At 45.6% G+C, this 18,923-nt stretch overlaps 2 protein-coding genes across 7 annotated transcripts in view; both read right to left on the bottom strand.

The window, feature by feature from the left end:
* Nucleotides 1-2,588: 2,588 nt before the first annotated feature.
* Nucleotides 2,589-3,159, bottom strand: wu:fb97g03 (pentatricopeptide repeat-containing protein At2g15690, mitochondrial). 2 transcript variants are annotated; one of them, XM_046336333.1, is made up of 2 exons: nt 3,056-3,159; nt 2,589-3,013 (listed from the first exon to the last, which is right to left on the bottom strand). In XM_046336333.1, exons 1-2 carry the CDS (start codon nt 3,150-3,152, stop codon nt 2,589-2,591), a joined length of 522 nt encoding a protein of 173 aa, XP_046192289.1. In that variant the 5' UTR covers nt 3,153-3,159. The 2 variants fall into 2 exon arrangements, with proteins under 2 accessions (XP_046192289.1, XP_046192290.1); XM_046336334.1 differs by having other exon boundaries at nt 2,589-2,692; nt 2,777-3,152.
* Nucleotides 3,160-3,606: 447 nt separating this feature from the next.
* Nucleotides 3,607-18,923, bottom strand: part of ical1 (islet cell autoantigen 1-like) — a 61,814-nt gene continuing 46,497 nt past the window's right edge. For 4 of the 5 annotated variants that reach the window (XM_046336331.1, XM_046336328.1, XM_046336329.1 and 1 more), the window contains 4 exons: nt 12,530-12,688; nt 8,121-8,429; nt 3,875-3,973; nt 3,607-3,751 (listed from right to left, as the gene is read on the bottom strand). In XM_046336331.1, coding sequence (XP_046192287.1) covers nt 3,636-3,751; nt 3,875-3,973; nt 8,121-8,429; nt 12,530-12,688 — 683 coding nt within the window. In that variant the 3' untranslated portion in view covers nt 3,607-3,635. The remainder of the gene's footprint in view (nt 3,752-3,874; nt 3,974-8,120; nt 8,430-12,529; nt 12,689-18,923) is intronic. The other variant, XM_046336332.1, reaches the window with a different exon arrangement.

The raw sequence follows: 18,923 nt of genomic DNA on the forward strand, positions 1-18,923 counted from the left end.
ACTTCTGACCCACTGGAATTGTGATACAGTGAATTATAAGTGAAAGAAACTGTAAACAATTGTTGGAAAAATGACTTCTGTCATGCACAAAGTAGATGTTCTAACTGACTTGCCAAAACTATAGTTTGTTAACAAGACTTAACAAGACATTTGTGGAGTGGTTGAAAAACGAGTTTTAATGATTCCAACCTAAGTGTATGTAAACTTCGACTTCAACTGCAGCTAGTTCATTAGCTAAGCTAGCCACTGTAGCCAGTTTGTTAGCTAAGCTAGCCACTGTAGCCAGTTTGTTAGCTAAGCTAGCCACTGTAGCCAGTTTGTTAGCTAAGCTAGCCACTGTAGCCAGTTTATTAGCTAAGCTAGCCACTGTATCTAGCCTGTAACTCCTCCAGTATGTGTTGACATCATTTCACAGGATTTGTTTTTGGAGATCAGAAAGAAATGGCACTTCTGCCAAATATCTTATTTTGCCATTTTGTTAAAAGCAATAAATGACCTGGTATGATGGTGCATTGATCAGTTATACCGTTTAAAGACATTATTTTTGCGCTTTTTCCCAAAATCGACCTTCAAATGTATTGGCAGAGATGTCCACCAGGTTAGACTGGAAAGGATGGGAGGTGAGTTGGTAATGAAATACTCAACTTGATGACAGGGTAGACTGGAAAGGATGGGAGGTGAGTTGGTAATGAAATACTCAACTTGATGACAAATAAATACTTTTAAAGAAACGCACAAATGGAAAAACATCTCAAATAACAGTTTAATAAAGTTCCTTCAACATGTCTGTTGATAACCGTTTCATCCTGTGACGTGTCATTGCATTCATCCTATGACGTTACACATCCTTTAAGTGAAATAAAAGGCTTAGTTGAATCAAATAAAGCATTTGTGATTGATATACATTCTTGTCTGTATGTACAGTGCATTTGGAAAGTATTCAAACCCCTTGACATTTTCCACATTTTGTTACGTTACAGCCTTATTCTAAAATTGTTTAAATTCATTTTTTTCTATATCAATCTACACAATACCCCGTAATGACAAAACGGAAACAGATTTTCTAAATGTTCTCACATTAATTAAAGATAAGAAACAGAAATACCTTATTTATGTAAGTATTCAGACCGTTTGCTATGAGACAAACTGAGTAATTGGAGAAGGAGGGTCTTGGTCAGGGTGGTGACCAAGAACCTGATGGTCAAGCTGACAGAGCTCGAGTTCCTCTGTGGAGATGGAAGAACCTTCCAGAAGGACAACCATCTCTGCAGCACTCCACCAATCAGGCCTTTATGGTAGAGTGTCCAGACGGAAGCCACTCCTCAGTAAAAGGCACATGACAGTCCGCTTGGAGTTTGCCAAAAGGCACCTAAAGGACCCTCAGACCATGAGAAACAAGATTGTCTGGTCTGATGAAACCAAGATTGAACTCTTTGGCCAGAATGCCAAGCGTCACGTCTAGAGAAAACCTGGGCCTGCTCATCACCTGGCCAATACCATCCCTACAGTGAAGCATGGTGGTGGCAGCATCATGCTGTGGGGATGTTTTTCAGCAGCAGGGACTGGGAGACTAGTCAGGATCGAGAGAAAGATGAACGGAGCAACGTACAATGAGATCCTTGATAAAAACCTGTTCCAGATCGCTCCGAACCTCAGACTGGGGTGAAGGTTCACCTTTCAACAGGACAACAACCCTAAAAACGCAGCCAAGACAACGCAGGAGTTGTCCAGCAAGAGCCCGGACTTGAACCTGATCGAACATCTCTGGAGAGGCCTGAAAATAGCTGTGCAGCAACGCTCCCCTTCCAACCTGACAGAGATTGAAAGGATCTGCAGAGAAGAATGGGAGAAACTCCCCAAATACAGGTGTACCAAGCTTGTAGCATCATACCCAAGACAACTCAAGGCTGTAATCACTACCAAAGGTGCTTCTTCAAATTACTGACTAAAGGGTCTGAATACTTGTGAAAATGTGATATTTCCTGGGGTTTTTGTAATACATTTGCAAACATTTCTAAAAAGCTATTTTGCTTTGTCATTATAATGGTATTGTGTGTAGATTAATGAGGGGGAAAACACGATTTAATCCATTTTAGAATAAGGCTGTAACTTAACAAAATGTGGATTAAAGTGAAGGCTGAATACTTTCTGAATGCCCTGTAAAGTAATAAAAACTGCATCGTGAGACTTACGTCTGCACAATATTCCCATTCTTCTCATGAAGAGATCAGAGCTATATGCTTCTGCTTTCGCTCATGGGGATTCAGAAGATAAACAATCATCAAACGCATAGTGACATCACAATACCCCATAGTGACATCACAATACCCCATAGTGACATCACACAGAGAAAAGCTTCTAGAGTTCCTGTATCACGAAAACAGAATCAGTGATATGAGCTTCAGTGAGGTAGAACAAGCTGTTTCCTAGGTGATCTATGTGACTACAGTACAGTATAAATCCTACCTGCTAAAAGGGCTGTATGGTAGTATTAGCAAGGGGAGATGTATCAAATCCAGTTCTTGTAGTGGAGACAAGAACCAGATGCTGCAGTTTACATGATTAGACCATCTTAGACATCATCTCAGTTAACTCACATCTGCACGATTTAGTTCTGGGTCCATGTGTCCATGTTCTGGTTCTCTGGGTCCATGTTCTGGTTCTCTGGGTCCATGTTCTGGGTCTCTGTGTCCATGTTCTGTGTCTCTGGGTCCATGTTCTGGGTCTGTGTGTCTCTGGGGCCATGTTCTGGTTCTCTGGGTCCATGTTCTAGTTCTCTGGGTCCATGTTCTGGGTCTCTGTGTCTCTGGGTCCATGTTCTGTGTCTCTGGGTCCATGTTCTGGGTCCATGTGTCCATGTTCTGGTTCTCTGGGTCCATGTTCTGGTTCTCTGGGTCCATGTTCTGGGTCTCTGGGTCCATGTTCTGGGTCTCTGGGTCCATGTTCTGGGTCTCTGGGTCCATGTTCTGGGTCTCTGTGTCTCTGGGTCCATGTTCTGTGTCTCTGGGTCCATGTTCTGGGTCTCTGTGTCCATGTTCTGGGTCTCTGTGTCCATGTTCTGGGTCTCTGTGTCCATGTTCTGGGTCTCTGTGTCCATGTTCTGGGTCTCTGTGTCCATGTTCTGGGTCTCTGGGTCCAAGTTCTGGGTCCATGTGTTTAATGATATATGGCCAATATACCCCGCATAAGGGCTGTTGGCACGACGCGAAGCAGAGGTCCAGGATACAGCCCTTAGCAGTGCTATACTGGCCATATACCACCAACCCAGTATTGCTATTCTAAACTGCTCACCAACATAAACGGAACAGGAAACTAGGAGTTGTGGTATATTGTCTGATATACACAACACTGGAATGCTGTTTCAGCCAATCAGAATTCAGGACCCAAACTACCCGCTTTATAATTAGTACTATAGACCATGTCACTGGTAGAGCCCGGTCCGGTGATAGGTTGTTGGGCCAACCAATCAGGTGTTAGGTTCTATATTATATCTCTAAGGTTAAGCCCACCCTACTTACAGTACATATCCTGTATAGAAGATGAATCTCAGTCAAATCCTCCTCAATCATCAATATAGAATATTACAGACATTACAAAGTATACAGTAACTACACACACACACACACACACACCCCTCAGGCATTGAGGATCTCATCATCAGAGCGTCCGATGGTGTCAGGGTTAGAGAGGGGGTCCAGATCAGCAAACAGGTTGAACCATGCAGACATGTCCCGCGATGCAGCTTTAGGAACTAGACAAACACACACACACACACATGTACTGAATTGGTACTGTAAGGCACATTTGAAAGCTAAAACTAAACCCAACACTGCTGAGCCAACGACATCAAGCCTCACAAACCACACCCTCTCACCATTGGCTGTTGACTTTGGGCCACCCTTAGCTGACTGGACCTGGCCCGACACTGGGGACTGTAGGGGCGGAGCCTGGAACATGGGAGGCGTCGCCCAGCCTGAGAGAAAGAAGGACAGAGGAGGATAGAAAGGAGGGAGAGGAAACAAGGGAATGTGATGTCATCATTCTTCCAGGAAAGAAGAGAAGAAAGAACACAACAAGCTGATAAGAATGTTCTAGAATCAGTTTCTAGATGATAGTAGAACTGGAGACAAACTATCAGTTTCTAGATGATAGTAGAACTGGAGACAAACTATCAGTTTCTAGATGATAGTAGAACTGGAGACAAACTATCAGTTTCTAGATGATAGTAGAACTGGAGACAAACTATCAGTTTCTAGATGATAGTAGAACTGGATACAAACTATCAGTTTCTAGATGATACAAGAACTGGATACAAACTATCAGTTTCTAGATGATAGTAGAACTGGAGACAAACTATCAGTTTCTAGATGATAGTAGAACTGGAGACAAACTATCAGTTTCTAGATGATACAAGAACTGGATACAAACTATCAGTTTCTAGATGATAGTAGAACTGGAGACAAACTATCAGTTTCTAGATGATAGTAGAACTGGATACAAACTATCAGTTTCTAGATGATACAAGAACTGGATACAAACTATCAGTTTCTAGATGATAGTAGAACTGGAGACAAACTATCAGTTTCTAGATGATAGTAGAACTGGAGACAAACTATCAGTTTCTAGATGATAGTAGAACTGGAGACAAACTATCAGTTTCTAGATGATAGTAGAACTGGAGACAAACTATCAGTTTCTAGATGATAGTAGAACTGGATACAAACTATCAGTTTCTAGATGATACAAGAACTGGATACAAACTATCAGTTTCTAGATGATAGTAGAACTGGATACAAACTATCAGTTTCTAGATGATACAAGAACTGGATACAAACTATCAGTTTCTAGATGATAGTAGAACTGGAGACAAACTATCAGTTTCTAGATGATACAAGAACTGGATACAAACTATCAGTTTCTAGATGATAGTAGAACTGGAGACAAACTATCAGTTTCTAGATGATAGTAGAACTGGAGACAAACTATCAGTTTCTAGAACTGGAGACAAACTATCAGTTTCTAGATGATAGTAGAACTGGAGACAAACTATCAGTTTCTAGAACTGGAGACAAACTATCAGTTTCTAGATGATAGTAGAACTGGAGACAAACTATCAGTTTCTAGATGATAGTAGAACTGGATACAAACTATCAGTTTCTAGATGCTACAAGAACTGGAGACAAACTATCAGTTTCTAGATGATAGTAGAACTGGAGACAAACTATCAGTTTCTAGATGATACTAGAACTGGAGACAAACTATCAGTTTCTAGATGATACTAGAGACTGGAGACAAACTATCAGTTTCTAGAACTGAAGACAAACTATCAGTTTCTAGAACTGGAGACAAACTATCAGTTTCTAGAACTGGAGACAAACTATCAGTTTCTAGAACTGGAGACAAACTATCAGTTTCTAGAACTGGAGACAAACTATCAGTTTCTAGAATAGTAGACTGGAAAAACTATCAGTTTCTAGAACTGGAGACAAACTATCAGTTTCTAGATGCTACAAGAACTGGAGACAAACTATCAGTTTCTAGATGATAGTAGAACTGGAGACAAACTATCAGTTTCTAGAACTGGAGACAAACTATCAGTTTCTAGATGCTACAAGAACTGGAGACAAACTATCCGTTTCTAGATGATAGTAGAACTGGAGACAAACTATCAGTTTCTAGAACTGGAGACAAACTATCAGTTTCTAGAACTGGAGACAAACTATCAGTTTCTAGAACTGGAGACAAAACTATCAGTTTCTAGATGCTACAAGAACTGGAGACAAACTATCAGTTTCTAGAACTGGAGACAAACTATCAGTTTCTAGAACTGGAGACAAACTATCAGTTTCTAGAACTGGAGACAAAACTATCAGTTTCTAGAACTGGAGACAAACTATCAGTTTCTAGAACTGGAGACAAACTATCAGTTTCTAGAACTGGAGACAAACTATCAGTTTCTAGAACTGGAGACAAACTATCAGTTTCTAGAACTGGAGACAAACTATCAGTTTCTAGAACTGGAGACAAACTATCAGTTTCTAGAACTGGAGACAAACTATCAGTTTCTAGAACTGGACTGGAGACAAACTATCAGTTTCTAGAACTGGAGACAAAACTATCAGTTCAAAACTATCAGTTTCTAGAACTGGATACAAAACTATCAGTTTCTAGATGATAGTAGAACTGGAGACAAACTATCAGTTTCTAGAACTGGATAAAAACTATCAGTTTCTAGATGATACTAGAACTGGATACAAACTATCAGTTTCTAGAACTGGAGACAAACTATCAGTTTCTAGAACTGGATACAAACTATCAGTTTCTAGAACTGGATACAAACTATCAGTTTCTAGAACTGGATACAAACTATCAGTTTCTAGAACTGGAGAAAAAACTATCAGTTTCTAGAACTGGAGACAAACTATCAGTTTCTAGATGCTACAAGAACTGGAGACAAACTATCAGTTTCTAGATGATAGTAGAACTGGAGACAAACTATCAGTTTCTAGAACTGGAGACAAACTATCAGTTTCTAGAACTGGAGACAAACTATCAGTTTCTAGAACTGGAGACAAAACTATCAGTTTCTAGATGCTACAAGAACTGGAGACAAACTATCAGTTTCTAGAACTGGAGACAAACTATCAGTTTCTAGAACTGGAGACAAACTATCAGTTTCTAGATGCTACAAGAACTGGAGACAAACTATCAGTTTCTAGATGATAGTAGAACTGGAGACAAACTATCAGTTTCTAGAACTGGAGACAAACTATCAGTTTCTAGATGCTACAAGAACTGGAGACAAACTATCCGTTTCTAGATGATAGTAGAACTGGAGACAAACTATCAGTTTCTAGAACTGGAGACAAACTATCAGTTTCTAGAACTGGAGACAAACTATCAGTTTCTAGAACTGGAGACAAAACTATCAGTTTCTAGATGCTACAAGAACTGGAGACAAACTATCAGTTTCTAGAACTGGAGACAAACTATCAGTTTCTAGAACTGGAGACAAACTATCAGTTTCTAGAACTGGAGACAAAACTATCAGTTTCTAGATGCTACAAGAACTGGAGACAAACTATCAGTTTCTAGAACTGGAGACAAACTATCAGTTTCTAGATGATACTAGAACTGGAGACAAACTATCAGTTTCTAGAACTGGAGACAAACTATCAGTTTCTAGAACTGGAGACAAACTATCAGTTTCTAGAACTGGAGACAAACTATCAGTTTCTAGATGATATAAGAACTGGAGACAAACTATCAGTTTCTAGAACTGGAGACAAACTATCAGTTTCTAGAACTGGAGACAAACTATCAGTTTCTAGAACTGGAGACAAACTATCAGTTTCTAGAACTGGAGACAAACTATCAGTTTCTAGAACTGGATGCAAACTATCAGTTTCTAGAACTGGAGACAAAACTATCAGTTTCTAGAACTGGATACAAAACTATCAGTTTCTAGATGATAGTAGAACTGGAGACAAACTATCAGTTTCTAGAACTGGATAAAAACTATCAGTTTCTAGATGATACTAGAACTGGATACAAACTATCAGTTTCTAGAACTGGAGACAAACTATCAGTTTCTAGAACTGGATACAAACTATCAGTTTCTAGAACTGGATACAAACTATCAGTTTCTAGAACTGGATACAAACTATCAGTTTCTAGAACTGGAGAAAAAACTATCAGTTTCTAGAACTGGAGACAAACTATCAGTTTCTAGATGCTACAAGAACTGGAGACAAACTATCAGTTTCTAGATGATAGTAGAACTGGAGACAAACTATCAGTTTCTAGAACTGGAGACAAACTATCAGTTTCTAGAACTGGAGACAAACTATCAGTTTCTAGAACTGGAGACAAAACTATCAGTTTCTAGATGCTACAAGAACTGGAGACAAACTATCAGTTTCTAGAACTGGAGACAAACTATCAGTTTCTAGAACTGGATACAAACTATCAGTTTCTATCAGTAAGGTGATTCAGGCACTAGAGGTCAGACATGCAGTAGGGTCATCTAGCCACTAGAGGTCAGACATGCAGTAAGGTCATCTAGCCACTAGAGGTCAGAAATGCAGTAAGGTCATCGAGCCACTAGAGGTCTGACTGACCTGTAGAACTCAGACTGTGGTCCAGCAGCTGGGAGGGCAGGAAGCCGGTGGGACTGGGGGACTGAGAGGGGAGGCAGGCCGCTCCAGTAGGTGGAGGAGGGACTAGGGTGGGGGTGGGGGGGACAGGGTCAGAGAACTCCAAGCAGCCAAAGGTGCCTTGCCACTCTCGACTGAACTCGTCTGCGTCCATTGGTCCAGGGCTCAGGAGGTCCTTCAGAAAGGCCATGTCCCCAGTCTCTCTGTCCTCCTCCTCCTTGTCCCCCACCCTGGGACCCTGCTGCAGTAGACAGCTTCCAGAGAGGTCCCCACCTAGAACACACAGCACAGAGAGACAGACAAAGCGTTAGAAACTGCCTGTAGCCAGGTCATCAGGAACTATTAACTGTTACTGACTCATGTCAATTGAAAAACAGGCTGGTCTGAAACACCATTCACACAGAGGACAAAGTCAGCTCAGGACCTGAGAGACACCTGAGAGAGAGAGGGGAAATCAGTTGAAATCAAATGAGTCAGAAGACAACTGGAAGAATGAGATCAGAAAAACACCACACATGCACCTGAAAGAGAGAGGCGTCATCCAGGGGGAGGACAGGACAGGAGAGGTAAGAGCAGCTCAGACCCCCAGTAACACAGATTTGATAGGAGAACGGGGAGGGCAGGACAGGACAGGTAAGAGACACCAGACGTATGTGGCAGGGTCTACAGGAAATCACGGACCACAAAAAGATAACCAGCCACGTCACGGACAGCGATGTCATGCTTCCAGACAAACTAACCACCTTCTTTGCCCGCTTTGAGGATAATACAATACCACCGTCGTGGCCCGCTAACAAGGACTGCGCCCCGCCCCCCTCCTTCTCCGTGGCCAACGTGAGTCAAACATTTAAACGTGTGAACCCTCGCAAGGCTGCTGGCCCAGACTGTATCCCTAGCCGCGTCCTCGGAGCATGCGCAGACCAGCTGACGGGTGTGTTTACAGACATATTCAATCGCTCCCTATCCCAGTCTGGTGTCCCCACATGCTTCAAGATGGCCACCAATGTTCCTGAACCCAAGAAGGTAAAGGTAACTGAACTGAATGACTACCGCCCCATACCACTCAACATGTCATCATGAAGTGCTTTGAGAGACTAGTCAAGGATCATATCACCTCTACCTTACCTGTCACCCTAGACCCACTTCAGTTTGAATAACGCCCCAACAGGTCCACAGACGATGTAATCACCATCGCACTGCTCTGTCCCATCTGGACAAGAGGAATACCTACAGTTGAAGTCGGAAGTTTACTTACATTTTAGCCAAATACAATTTAATCTGAGTATAAATTCCCTGTCTTATGTCAGTTAGGATCACCACTTTATTTTAATAATGTGAAATGTCAGAATAATAGTAGAGAGAATGATTTATTTCAGCTTTTATTTCTTTCATCACATTCCCAGTGGGTCAAAAGTTCACATACACTTAATTAGTATTTGGTAGCATTGCCTTTCAATTCTTTAACTTGGGTCAAACATTTTGGGAGCCTTCCACAAGCTTCCCACAATAAGTTGGGTGAATATTGGCCCATTCCTCCTGACAGAGCTGGTGTAACTGAGTCAGATTGGTAGGCCTCCTTGCTCACACACACTTTTCAGTTCTGCCCACACATTTTCTATGGGATTGAGGTCAGGGCTTTGATGGCCACTCCAATACCTTGACATTGTTGTCCTTAAGCCATTTTGCCACAACTTTGGAAGTATGCTTGAGGTCATTGTCCATTTGGAAGACCCATTTGCAACCAAGCTTTAACTTCCTGACTGATGTCTTGAGATGTTGCTTCAATATTTCCACAGACTTTTCATCCCTCATTATGCCATCTATTTTGTGAAGTGCACCAATCCCTGCTGCAGCAAAGCAATCCCACAACATGATGCTACCACCCCCATGCTTCACGATTGGGATGGTGTTCTTCGGCTTGCAAGCACCCCCTTTTCCCCCTAAACATAACAATGGTCATTATGGCCAAACAGATCTATTTTTGTTTCATCAGACCAGAGGACATTTCTCCAAAAAGTACAATCTTTCTCCCCATGTGCAGTTGCAAACTGTAGTCGGGATTTTTTGGGGTGGTTTTGGAGCAGTGGCTTCTTCCTTGCTGAGCTGCCTTTCAGGTTATGTCGATATAGGACTTGTTTTACTGTGGATATAGATACTTTCGTACCCGTTTCCTCCAGCATCTTCGCAAGGTCCTTTGCTGTTGTTCTGGGATTGATTGGCACTTTTCACACCAAAGTATGTTCATCTCTTGGAGACAGAACGTGTCTCCTTCCTGAGCGGTATGACGGCTGCGTGGTCCCATGGTGTTTATACTTGAGTACTATTGTTTGTACAGATGAATGTGGTACCTTCAAGCATTTGGAAATTGCTCCCAAGGATGAACCAGACTTGTGGAGGTCTACAATTTGTATTCTGAGGTCTTGGCTGATTTCTTTGGATTTTCCCATGATGTCAAGCAAAGAGGCACTGAGTTTGAAGGTAGGCCTTGAAATACATCCACAGGTACACCTCCAATTGACTCAAATTATGTCAATAAGCTTATCAGAAGCTTCTAAATCCATGACATCATTTTCTGGAATTTTCCAAGCTGTTTAAAGGCACAGTCAACTAGTGTATGTCAATTTCTGATCCACTGGGATTGTGATACAGTGAATTATAAGTGAAATAATCTGTCTGTAAACAATTGTTGGAAAAATGACATGCACAAATTAGATGTCCTAACCGACTTGCCAAAACTATAGTTTGTTAAGAAATTTGTGGAGTGATTTTAATGTTTTAATGACTCCAACCTAAATGGATGTAAACTTCCGACTTCAACTGTATGTAAGAATGCTGTTCATTGATTACAGCAATTGGGGCCTGGACTTTCTGACGGGCCGCCCCCAGATGGTGAAGGTAGGAAACAACATCTCCACTTTGCTGACCCTCAACACTGGGGCCCCACAAGGGTGCGTGCTCAGCCCCCTCCTGTACTCCCTGTTCACCCACGACTGCGTGGCCACGCACACCTCCAACTCAATCATCAAGTTTGCAGATGACACAACATTAGTGGGCTTGATTACCAACAACGACGAGACAGCCTACAGGGAGGAGGTGAGGGCCCTCGGAGTGTGGTGTCAGGAAAATAACCTCACACTCAACGTCAACAAAACTAAGGAGATGATTGTGGACTTCAGGAAACAGCAGAGGGAACACCCCCCTATCCACATTGAAGGAACAGCAGTGGAGAAGGTAGAAAGTTAAGTCCCTCGGCGTACACATTACGGACAAACTGAAACGGTCCACCCACACAGACAGTGTGGTGAAGAAGGCACAACAGCGCCTCTTCAACCTCAGGAGGCCGAAGAAATTTGTCTTGTCACCCAAAACCCTGACAAACTTTTACAGATGTACAATCGAGAGCATCCTGTCTGGCTGCATCACAGCCTGGTACGGCAACTGCACCACCCTCAACCTCATCACCGGGGGCAAACTACCTGCCTTCCATGACACCTACAGCACCCGATGTCACAGGAAGGCCAAGAAGATTATCAAGGACAGCAACCACCCGAGCCACTGCCTGTTCACCCCGCTACCATCCAGAAGGTGAGGTCAGTACAGGTGCATCAAAGCTGGGACCGAGAGATTGAAAAACAGCTTCTATCTCAAGGCCATCGGACTGCTAAACAGCTATCACTAACTCAGAGAGGCTGCTGCCTACATTGAGACCCAATCACTGGCCAATTTAATAAATGGATCACCTGTCTCCTTAAACTATGCCACTTTAATAATGTTTACATATCTTACATTACTGACATCATTAGTACAGTGGGGCAAAAAGTATTTAGTCAGCCACCAATTGTGCAATATATATCAGGGTCTGGTATGTAACTAGTAGAAAACACCTCTGAATAATATACATCAGGGTCTGGTATGTAGCTAGTAGAAAACATCTCGCTCTCCCTGTGAGGCTCCCAGGGAGAGAGAGAGATGTGTGAGGCTCCCAGGGAGAGAGAGAGATGTGTGAGGCTCCCAGGGAGAGAGAGATATGTGAGGCTGCCAGGGAGAGAGAGAGATGTGAGGCTCCCAGGAAGAGAGAGAGATGTGAGGCTCCCAGGGAGAGAGAGAGAGATGTGTGAGGCTCCCAGGGAGAGAGAGATGTGTGAGGCTCCCAGGGAGAGAGATGTGTGAGGCTCCCAGGAAGAGAGAGATGTGTGAGGCTCCCAGGAAGAGAGAGATGTGAGGCTCCCAGGAAGAGAGAGATGTGAGGCTCCCAGGGAGAGAGAGATGTGTGAGGCTCCCAGGAAGAGAGAGATATGTGAGGCTCCCAGGAAGAGAGAGATATGTGAGGCTCCCAGGGAGAGAGAGATGTGAGAGGCTGCTGGGCTGCACACCTCCAAACCCCCAGGGACCACCAGAGGCTGCTGTAGTCTGTAGAGGGGCCAGAGGCTGCATGGAGGAGGAGAGGCCAGGCTGGGGCTGGTCACAGGCCAGGAGCAAGAGGTCGTCATCTGTGCTGGCTGTACTGAGATGCCCACTGAGGTCACACAGGGCTGGGGAACAGGAGGATGGTTAGAGAGGACAGGGTTGGATAACAGGAGGATGGTTAGAGAGGACAGGGTTGGATAACAGGAGGATGGCTAGAGAGGACAGGGTTGGATAACAGGAGGATGGTTAGAGAGGACAGGGTTGGATAACAGGAGGATGGTTAGAGAGGACAGGGTTGGGGTACAGGAGGATGGTTAGAGAGGACAGGGTTGGGGTACAGGAGGCTGGTTAGCGAGGACAGGGTTGGAGTACAGGAGGATGGCTATTGGAGAACAGGAGGATGGTTAGATAGGACAGGGTTGGGGAACAGGAGGATGGTTAGAGAGGACAGGGTTGGAGTACAGGAGGATGGCTAGAGGACAGGGTTGGAGAACAGGAGGATGGTTAGAGAGGACAGGGTTGGATAACAGGAGGATGGCTATTGGAGAACAGGAGGATGGTTAGAGAGGACAGGGTTGGGGTACAGGAGGATGGTTAGAGAGGACAGGGTTGGAGTACAGGAGGATGGTTAGAGAGGACAGGGTTGGTGTACAGGAGGATGGCTATTGGAGAACAGGAGGATGGTTATGGAGGACAGGGTTGGGGTACAGGAGGATGGTTATGGAGGACAGGGTTGGATAACAGGAGGATGGCTATTGGAGAACAGGAGGATGGTTAGAGAGGACAGGGTTGGATAACAGGAGGATGGTTAGAGAGGACAGGGTTGGATAACAGGAGGATGGTTATGGAGGACATGGTTGGAGTACAGGAGGATGGCTATTGGAGAACAGGAGGATGGTTAGAGAGGACAGGGTTGGATAACAGGAGGATGGTTAGATAGGACAGGGTTGGAGTACAGGAGGATGGCTATTGGAGAACAGGAGGATGGTTATGGAGGACAGGGTTGGGGTACAGGAGGATGGCTATTGGAGAACAGGAGGATGGTTAGAGAGGACAGGGTTGGAGTACAGGAGGATGGTTATGGAGGACAGGCTTGGAGTACAGGAGGATGGTTAGAGAGGACAGGGTTGGAGTACAGGAGGATGGTTATGGAGGACAGGGTTGGGGTACAGGAGGATGGCTATTGGAGAACAGGAGGATGGTTAGAGAGGACAGGGTTGGAGTACAGGAGGATGGTTATGGAGGACAGGGTTGGATAACAGGAGGATGGCTATTGGAGAACAGGAGGATGGTTAGAGAGGACAGGGTTGGATAACAGGAGGATGGTTAGAGAGGACAGGGTTGGATAACAGGAGGATGGTTAGAGAGGACAGGGTTGGATAACAGGAGGATGGTTAGAGAGGACAGGGTTGGGGAACAGGAGGATGGTTAGAGAGGACAGGGTTGGGGTACAGGAGGATGGCTATTGGAGAACAGGAGGATGGTTAGAGAGGACAGGGTTGGAGTACAGGAGGATGGTTAGAGGACAGGGTTGGGGTACAGGAGGATGGTTAGAGAGGACAGGGTTGGAGTACAGGAGGATGGTTAGAGGACAGGGTTGGGGTACAGGAGGCTGGTTAGAGAGGACAGGGTTGGATAACAGGAGGATGGTTAGAGAGGACAGGGTTGGGGTACAGGAGGTAAGAGACTAAAGAGTAAAACCAGAAGCAGGTGGGCGGAGTTAGCTGAGCAGTGAAACCAACATTACATTTACATTTAACATTTAAGTCATTTAGCAGACGCTCTTATCCAGAGCGACTTACAAATTGGTGCATTCACCTTATCACATCCAGTGGAACAGTTACTTTACAATAGTGCATCTAAATCTTAAAGGGGGGGGGTGAGAATGATTACTTTATCTTATCCTAGGTATTCCTTAAAGAGGTGGGGTTTCAGGCGTCTCCGGAAGGTGGTGATTGACTCCGCTGTCCTGGCGTCGTGAGGGAGTTTGTTCCACCATTGGGGGGCCAGAGCAGCGAACAGTTTTGACTGGGCTGAGCGGGAACTGTACTTCCTCAGTGGTAGGGAGGCGAGCAGGCCAGAGGTGGATGAACGCAGTGCCCTTGTTTGGGTGTAGGGCCTGATCAGAGCCTGGAGGTACTGAGGTGCCGTTCCCCTCACAGCTCCGTAGGCAAGCACCATGGTCTTGTAGCGGATGCGAGCTTCAACTGGAAGCCAGTGGAGAGAGCAGAGGAGCGGGGTGACGTGAGAGAACTTGGGAAGGTTGAACACCAGACGGGCTGCGGCGTTCTGGATGAGTTGTAGGGGTTTAATGGCACAGGCAGGGAGCCCAGCCAACAGCGAGTTGCAGTAATCCAGACGGGAGATGACAAGTGCCTGGATTAGGACCTGCGCCGCTTCCTGTGTGAGGCAAGGTCGTACTCTGCGGATGTTGTAGAGCATGAACCTACAGGAACGGGCCACCGCCTTGATGTTAGTTGAGAACGACAGGGTGTTGTCCAGGATCACGCCAAGGTTCTTAGCGCTCTGGGAGGAGGACACAATGGAGTTGTCAACCGTGATGGCGAGATCATGGAACGGGCAGTCCTTCCCCGGGAGGAAGAGCAGCTCCGTCTTGCCGAGGTTCAGCTTGAGGTGGTGATCCGTCATCCACACTGATATGTCTGCCAGACATGCAGAGATGCGATTCGCCACCTGGTCATCAGAAGGGGGAAAGGAGAAGATTAATTGTGTCGTCTGCATAGCAATGATAGGAGAGACCATGTGAGGTTATGACAGAGCCAAGTGACTTGGTGTATAGCGAGAATAGGAGAGGGCCTAGAACAGAGCCCTGGGGGACACCAGTGGTGAGAGCGCGTGGTGAGGAGACAGATTCTCGCCACGCCACCTGGTAGGAGCGACCTGTCAGGTAGGACGCAATCCAAGCGTGGGCCGCGCCGGAGATGCCCAACTTGGAGAGGGTGGAGAGGAGGATCTGATGGTTCACAGTATCGAAGGCAGCCGATAGGTCTAGAAGGATGAGAGCAGAGGAGAGAGAGTTAGCTTTAGCGGTGCAGAGCGCCTCCGTGATACAGAGAAGAGCAGTCTCAGTTGAATGACTAGTCTTGAAACCTGACTGATTTGGATCAAGAAGGTCATTCTGAGAGAGATAGCTGGAGAGCTGGCCAAGGACGGCACGTTCAAGAGTTTTGGAGAGAAAAGAAAGAAGGGATACTGGTCCGTAGTTGTTGACATCGGAGGGATCGAGTGTAGGTTTTTTCAGAAGGGGTGCAACTCTCGCTCTCTTGAAGACGGAAGGGACGTAGCCAGCGGTCAGGGATGAGTTGATGAGCGAGGTGAGGTAAGGGAGAAGGTCTCCGGAAATGGTCTGGAGAAGAGAGGAGGGGATAGGGTCAAGCGGGCAGGTTGTTGGGCGGCCGGCCGTCACAAGACGCGAGATTTCATCTGGAGAGAGAGGGGAGAAAGAGGTCAGAGCACAGGGTAGGGCAGTGTGAGCAGAACCAGCGGTGTCGTTTGACTTAGCAAACGAGGATCGGATGTCGTCGACCTTCTTTTCAAAATGGTTGACGAAGTCATCTGCAGAGAGGGGGGAAGGATTCAGGAGGGAGGAGAAGGTGGCAAAGAGCTTCCTAGGGTTAGAGGCAGAAGCTTGGAATTTAGAGTGGTAGAAAGTGGCTTTAGCAGCAGAGACGGAAGTGGAAAATGTAGAGAGGAGGGAGCGAAAGGATGCCAGGTCCGCAGGGAGGCGAGACAGAATCAACATGATTCTAGCTTGGTTGGGGGCACTCAGTAGCTTGGTTGGGGGCACTCAGTAGCTTGGTTGGGGGAACTCAGTAGCTTGGTTGGGGGAACTCAGTAGCTTGGTTGGGGGAACTCAGTAGCTTGGTTGGGGGAACTCAGTAGCTTGGGGGGCACTTAGCTTGGTTGGGGGCACTCAGTAGCTTGGTTGGGGGCACTCAGTAGCTTGGTTGGGGGCACTCAGTAGCTTGGTTGGGGGCACTCAGTAGCTTGGTTGGGGGCACTCAGTAGCTTGGTTGGGGGCACTCAGTAGCTTGGTTGGGGGCACTCAGTAGCTTGGTTGGGGGCACTCAGTAGCTTGGTTGGGGGCACTCAGTAGCTTGGTTGGGGGCACTCAGTAGCTTGGTTGGGGGCACTCAGTAGCTTGGTTGGGGGCACTCAGTAGCTTGGTTGGGGGCACTCAGTAGCTTGGTTGGGGGCACTCAGTAGCTTGGTTGGGGGCACTCAGTAGCTTGGTTGGGGGCACTCAGTAGCTTGGTTGGGGGCACTCAGTAGCTTGGTTGGGGGCACTCAGTAGCTTGGTTGGGGGGCACTCAGTAGCTTGGTTGGGGGGCACTCAGTAGCTTGGTTGGGGGGAACTCAGTAGCTTGGTTGGGGGGCACTCAGTAGCTTGGTTGGGGGGAACTCAGTAGCTTGGTTGGGGGGAACTCAGTAGCTTGTAAGATTTTATAGGTCTCTGGCACTTCAACATGCATCCCCATCAGTTATCATTAGTTTCTGCATAGCTAATACCAGCAGTAGCAAACTAATGTTCCTAGCAACTTTGGGAAGATTGAATAAATGCAATTGTGTGCACCCTCAACAGCTAAACTTGAAATAAAATGACCGTTTTCACCTCCCTCCCTTCCACTTTCAGCAACCTCACCTCCAATGACAGTTGTTTTGGTAGCAGGTTAGGCCATATCTCTCATCATCTTCACTCATAGTGATGTTGTGTTTTAGAAGTTGGTATATTCGTCTAAGGTATCATGTATGGCAGGGGTCTCCAATCTTTTATAGTATAAGAGCTACTTTAAAAAAAATGAAACATGGCAAGCTACTTGTTTTTTTCTAGCTTTCAAATAGGCCCATTCATTTTTCCCCTCTCTCTGCTACTCTTCTCCTGGTCCTTACTATACTAGAGGAAGTAGAGCACTATGTTGTCAACTCTTCCCTGGTCCTTAGTGTACTAGAGGAAGTAGGACACTATGTTGTCAACTCTTCCCTGGTCCTTACTATACTAGAGGAAGTAGTGCACTATGTTGTCAACTCTTCCCTGGTCCTTAGAGAGGAAGTAGGGCACTATGTTGTCAACTCTTCCCTGGTCCTTAGTGCACTAGAGGAAGTAGGACACTATGTTGTCAAATCTTCCCTGGTCCTTAGAGAGGAAGTAGGACACTATGTTGTCAACTCTTCCCTGGTCCTTAGAGAGGAAGTAGGGCACTATGTTGTCAACTCTTCCCTGGTCCTTAGAGAGGAAGTAGGGCACTATGTTGTCAACTCTTCCCTGGTCCTTAGTATACTAGAGGAAGTAGTGTACTGTGTTGTCAACTCTTCCCTGGTCCTTAGAGAGGAATTAGGGCACTATGTTGTCAACTCTTCCCTGGTCCTTAGAGAGGAAGTAGGGCACTATGTTGTCAACTCTTCCCTGGTCCTTAGAGAGGAAGTAGGGCACTATGTTGTCAACTCTTCCCTGGTCCTTAGAGAGGAAGTAGGGCACTATGTTGTCAACTCTTCCCTGGTCCTTAGTATACTATAGAAAGTAGGGCACTATGTTGTCAACTCTTCCCTGGTCCTTAGTGTACTAGAGGAAGTAGTGTACTATGTTGTCAACTCTTCCCTGGTCCTTAGTGCACTAGAGGAAGTAGGACACTATGTTGTCAACTCTTCCCTGGTCCTTAGAGAGGAAGTAGGACACTAGGTTGTCAACTCTTCCCTGGTTCTTAGAGAGGAAGTAGTGCACTATGTAATCAACTCTTCCCTGGTCCTTAGAGAGGAAGTAGGGCACTATGTTGTCAACTCTTTCCTGGTCCTTAGTGCACTAGAGGAAGTAGGACACTATGTTGTCAACTCTTCCCTGGTCCTTAGAGAGGAAGTAGGGCACTATGTTGTCAACTCTTCCCTGGTCCTTAGTGTACTAGAGGAAGTAGGACACTATGTTGTCAACTCTTCCCTGGTCCGTAGTGTACTAGAGGAAGTAGGACACTATGTTGTCAACTCTTCCCTGGTCCTTAGAGAGGAAGTAGGGCACTATGTTGTCAACTCTTCCCTGGTCCTTAGAGAGGAAGTAGGGCACTATGTTGTCAACTCTTCCCTGGTCCTTAGTATACTAGAGGAAGTAGTGTACTATGTTGTCAACTCTTCCCTGGTCCTTAGTGCAATAGAGGAAGTAGGACACTATGTTGTCAACTCTTCCCTGGTCCTTAGAGAGGAAGTAGGACACTATGTTGTCAACTCTTCCCTGGTCCTTAGAGAGGAAGTAGGACACTAGGTTGTCAACTCTTCCCTGGTTCTTAGAGAGGAAGTAGTGCACTATGTAATCAACTCTTCCCTGGTCCTTAGAGAGGAAGTAGGGCACTATGT

This window comes from Oncorhynchus gorbuscha, unplaced genomic scaffold (genome assembly GCF_021184085.1).
Source record: "Oncorhynchus gorbuscha isolate QuinsamMale2020 ecotype Even-year unplaced genomic scaffold, OgorEven_v1.0 Un_scaffold_1024, whole genome shotgun sequence".
Lineage (NCBI taxonomy): Eukaryota > Metazoa > Chordata > Actinopteri > Salmoniformes > Salmonidae > Oncorhynchus > Oncorhynchus gorbuscha.

What these genes read in the sequence shown, in the direction of transcription:
- wu:fb97g03 (XM_046336333.1), bottom strand. Translation starts at nt 3,152, where the DNA reads ATGGACCCAGAACTTGGACCCAGAGACCCAGAACATGGACACAGAGAC. An exon ending in TGGACACAGAGACCCAGAAC is followed by an intron (nt 3,014 to 3,055) that starts ATGGACACAGAG and finishes GAGACCCAGAAC; the next exon opens with ATGGACCCAGAGACACAGAA.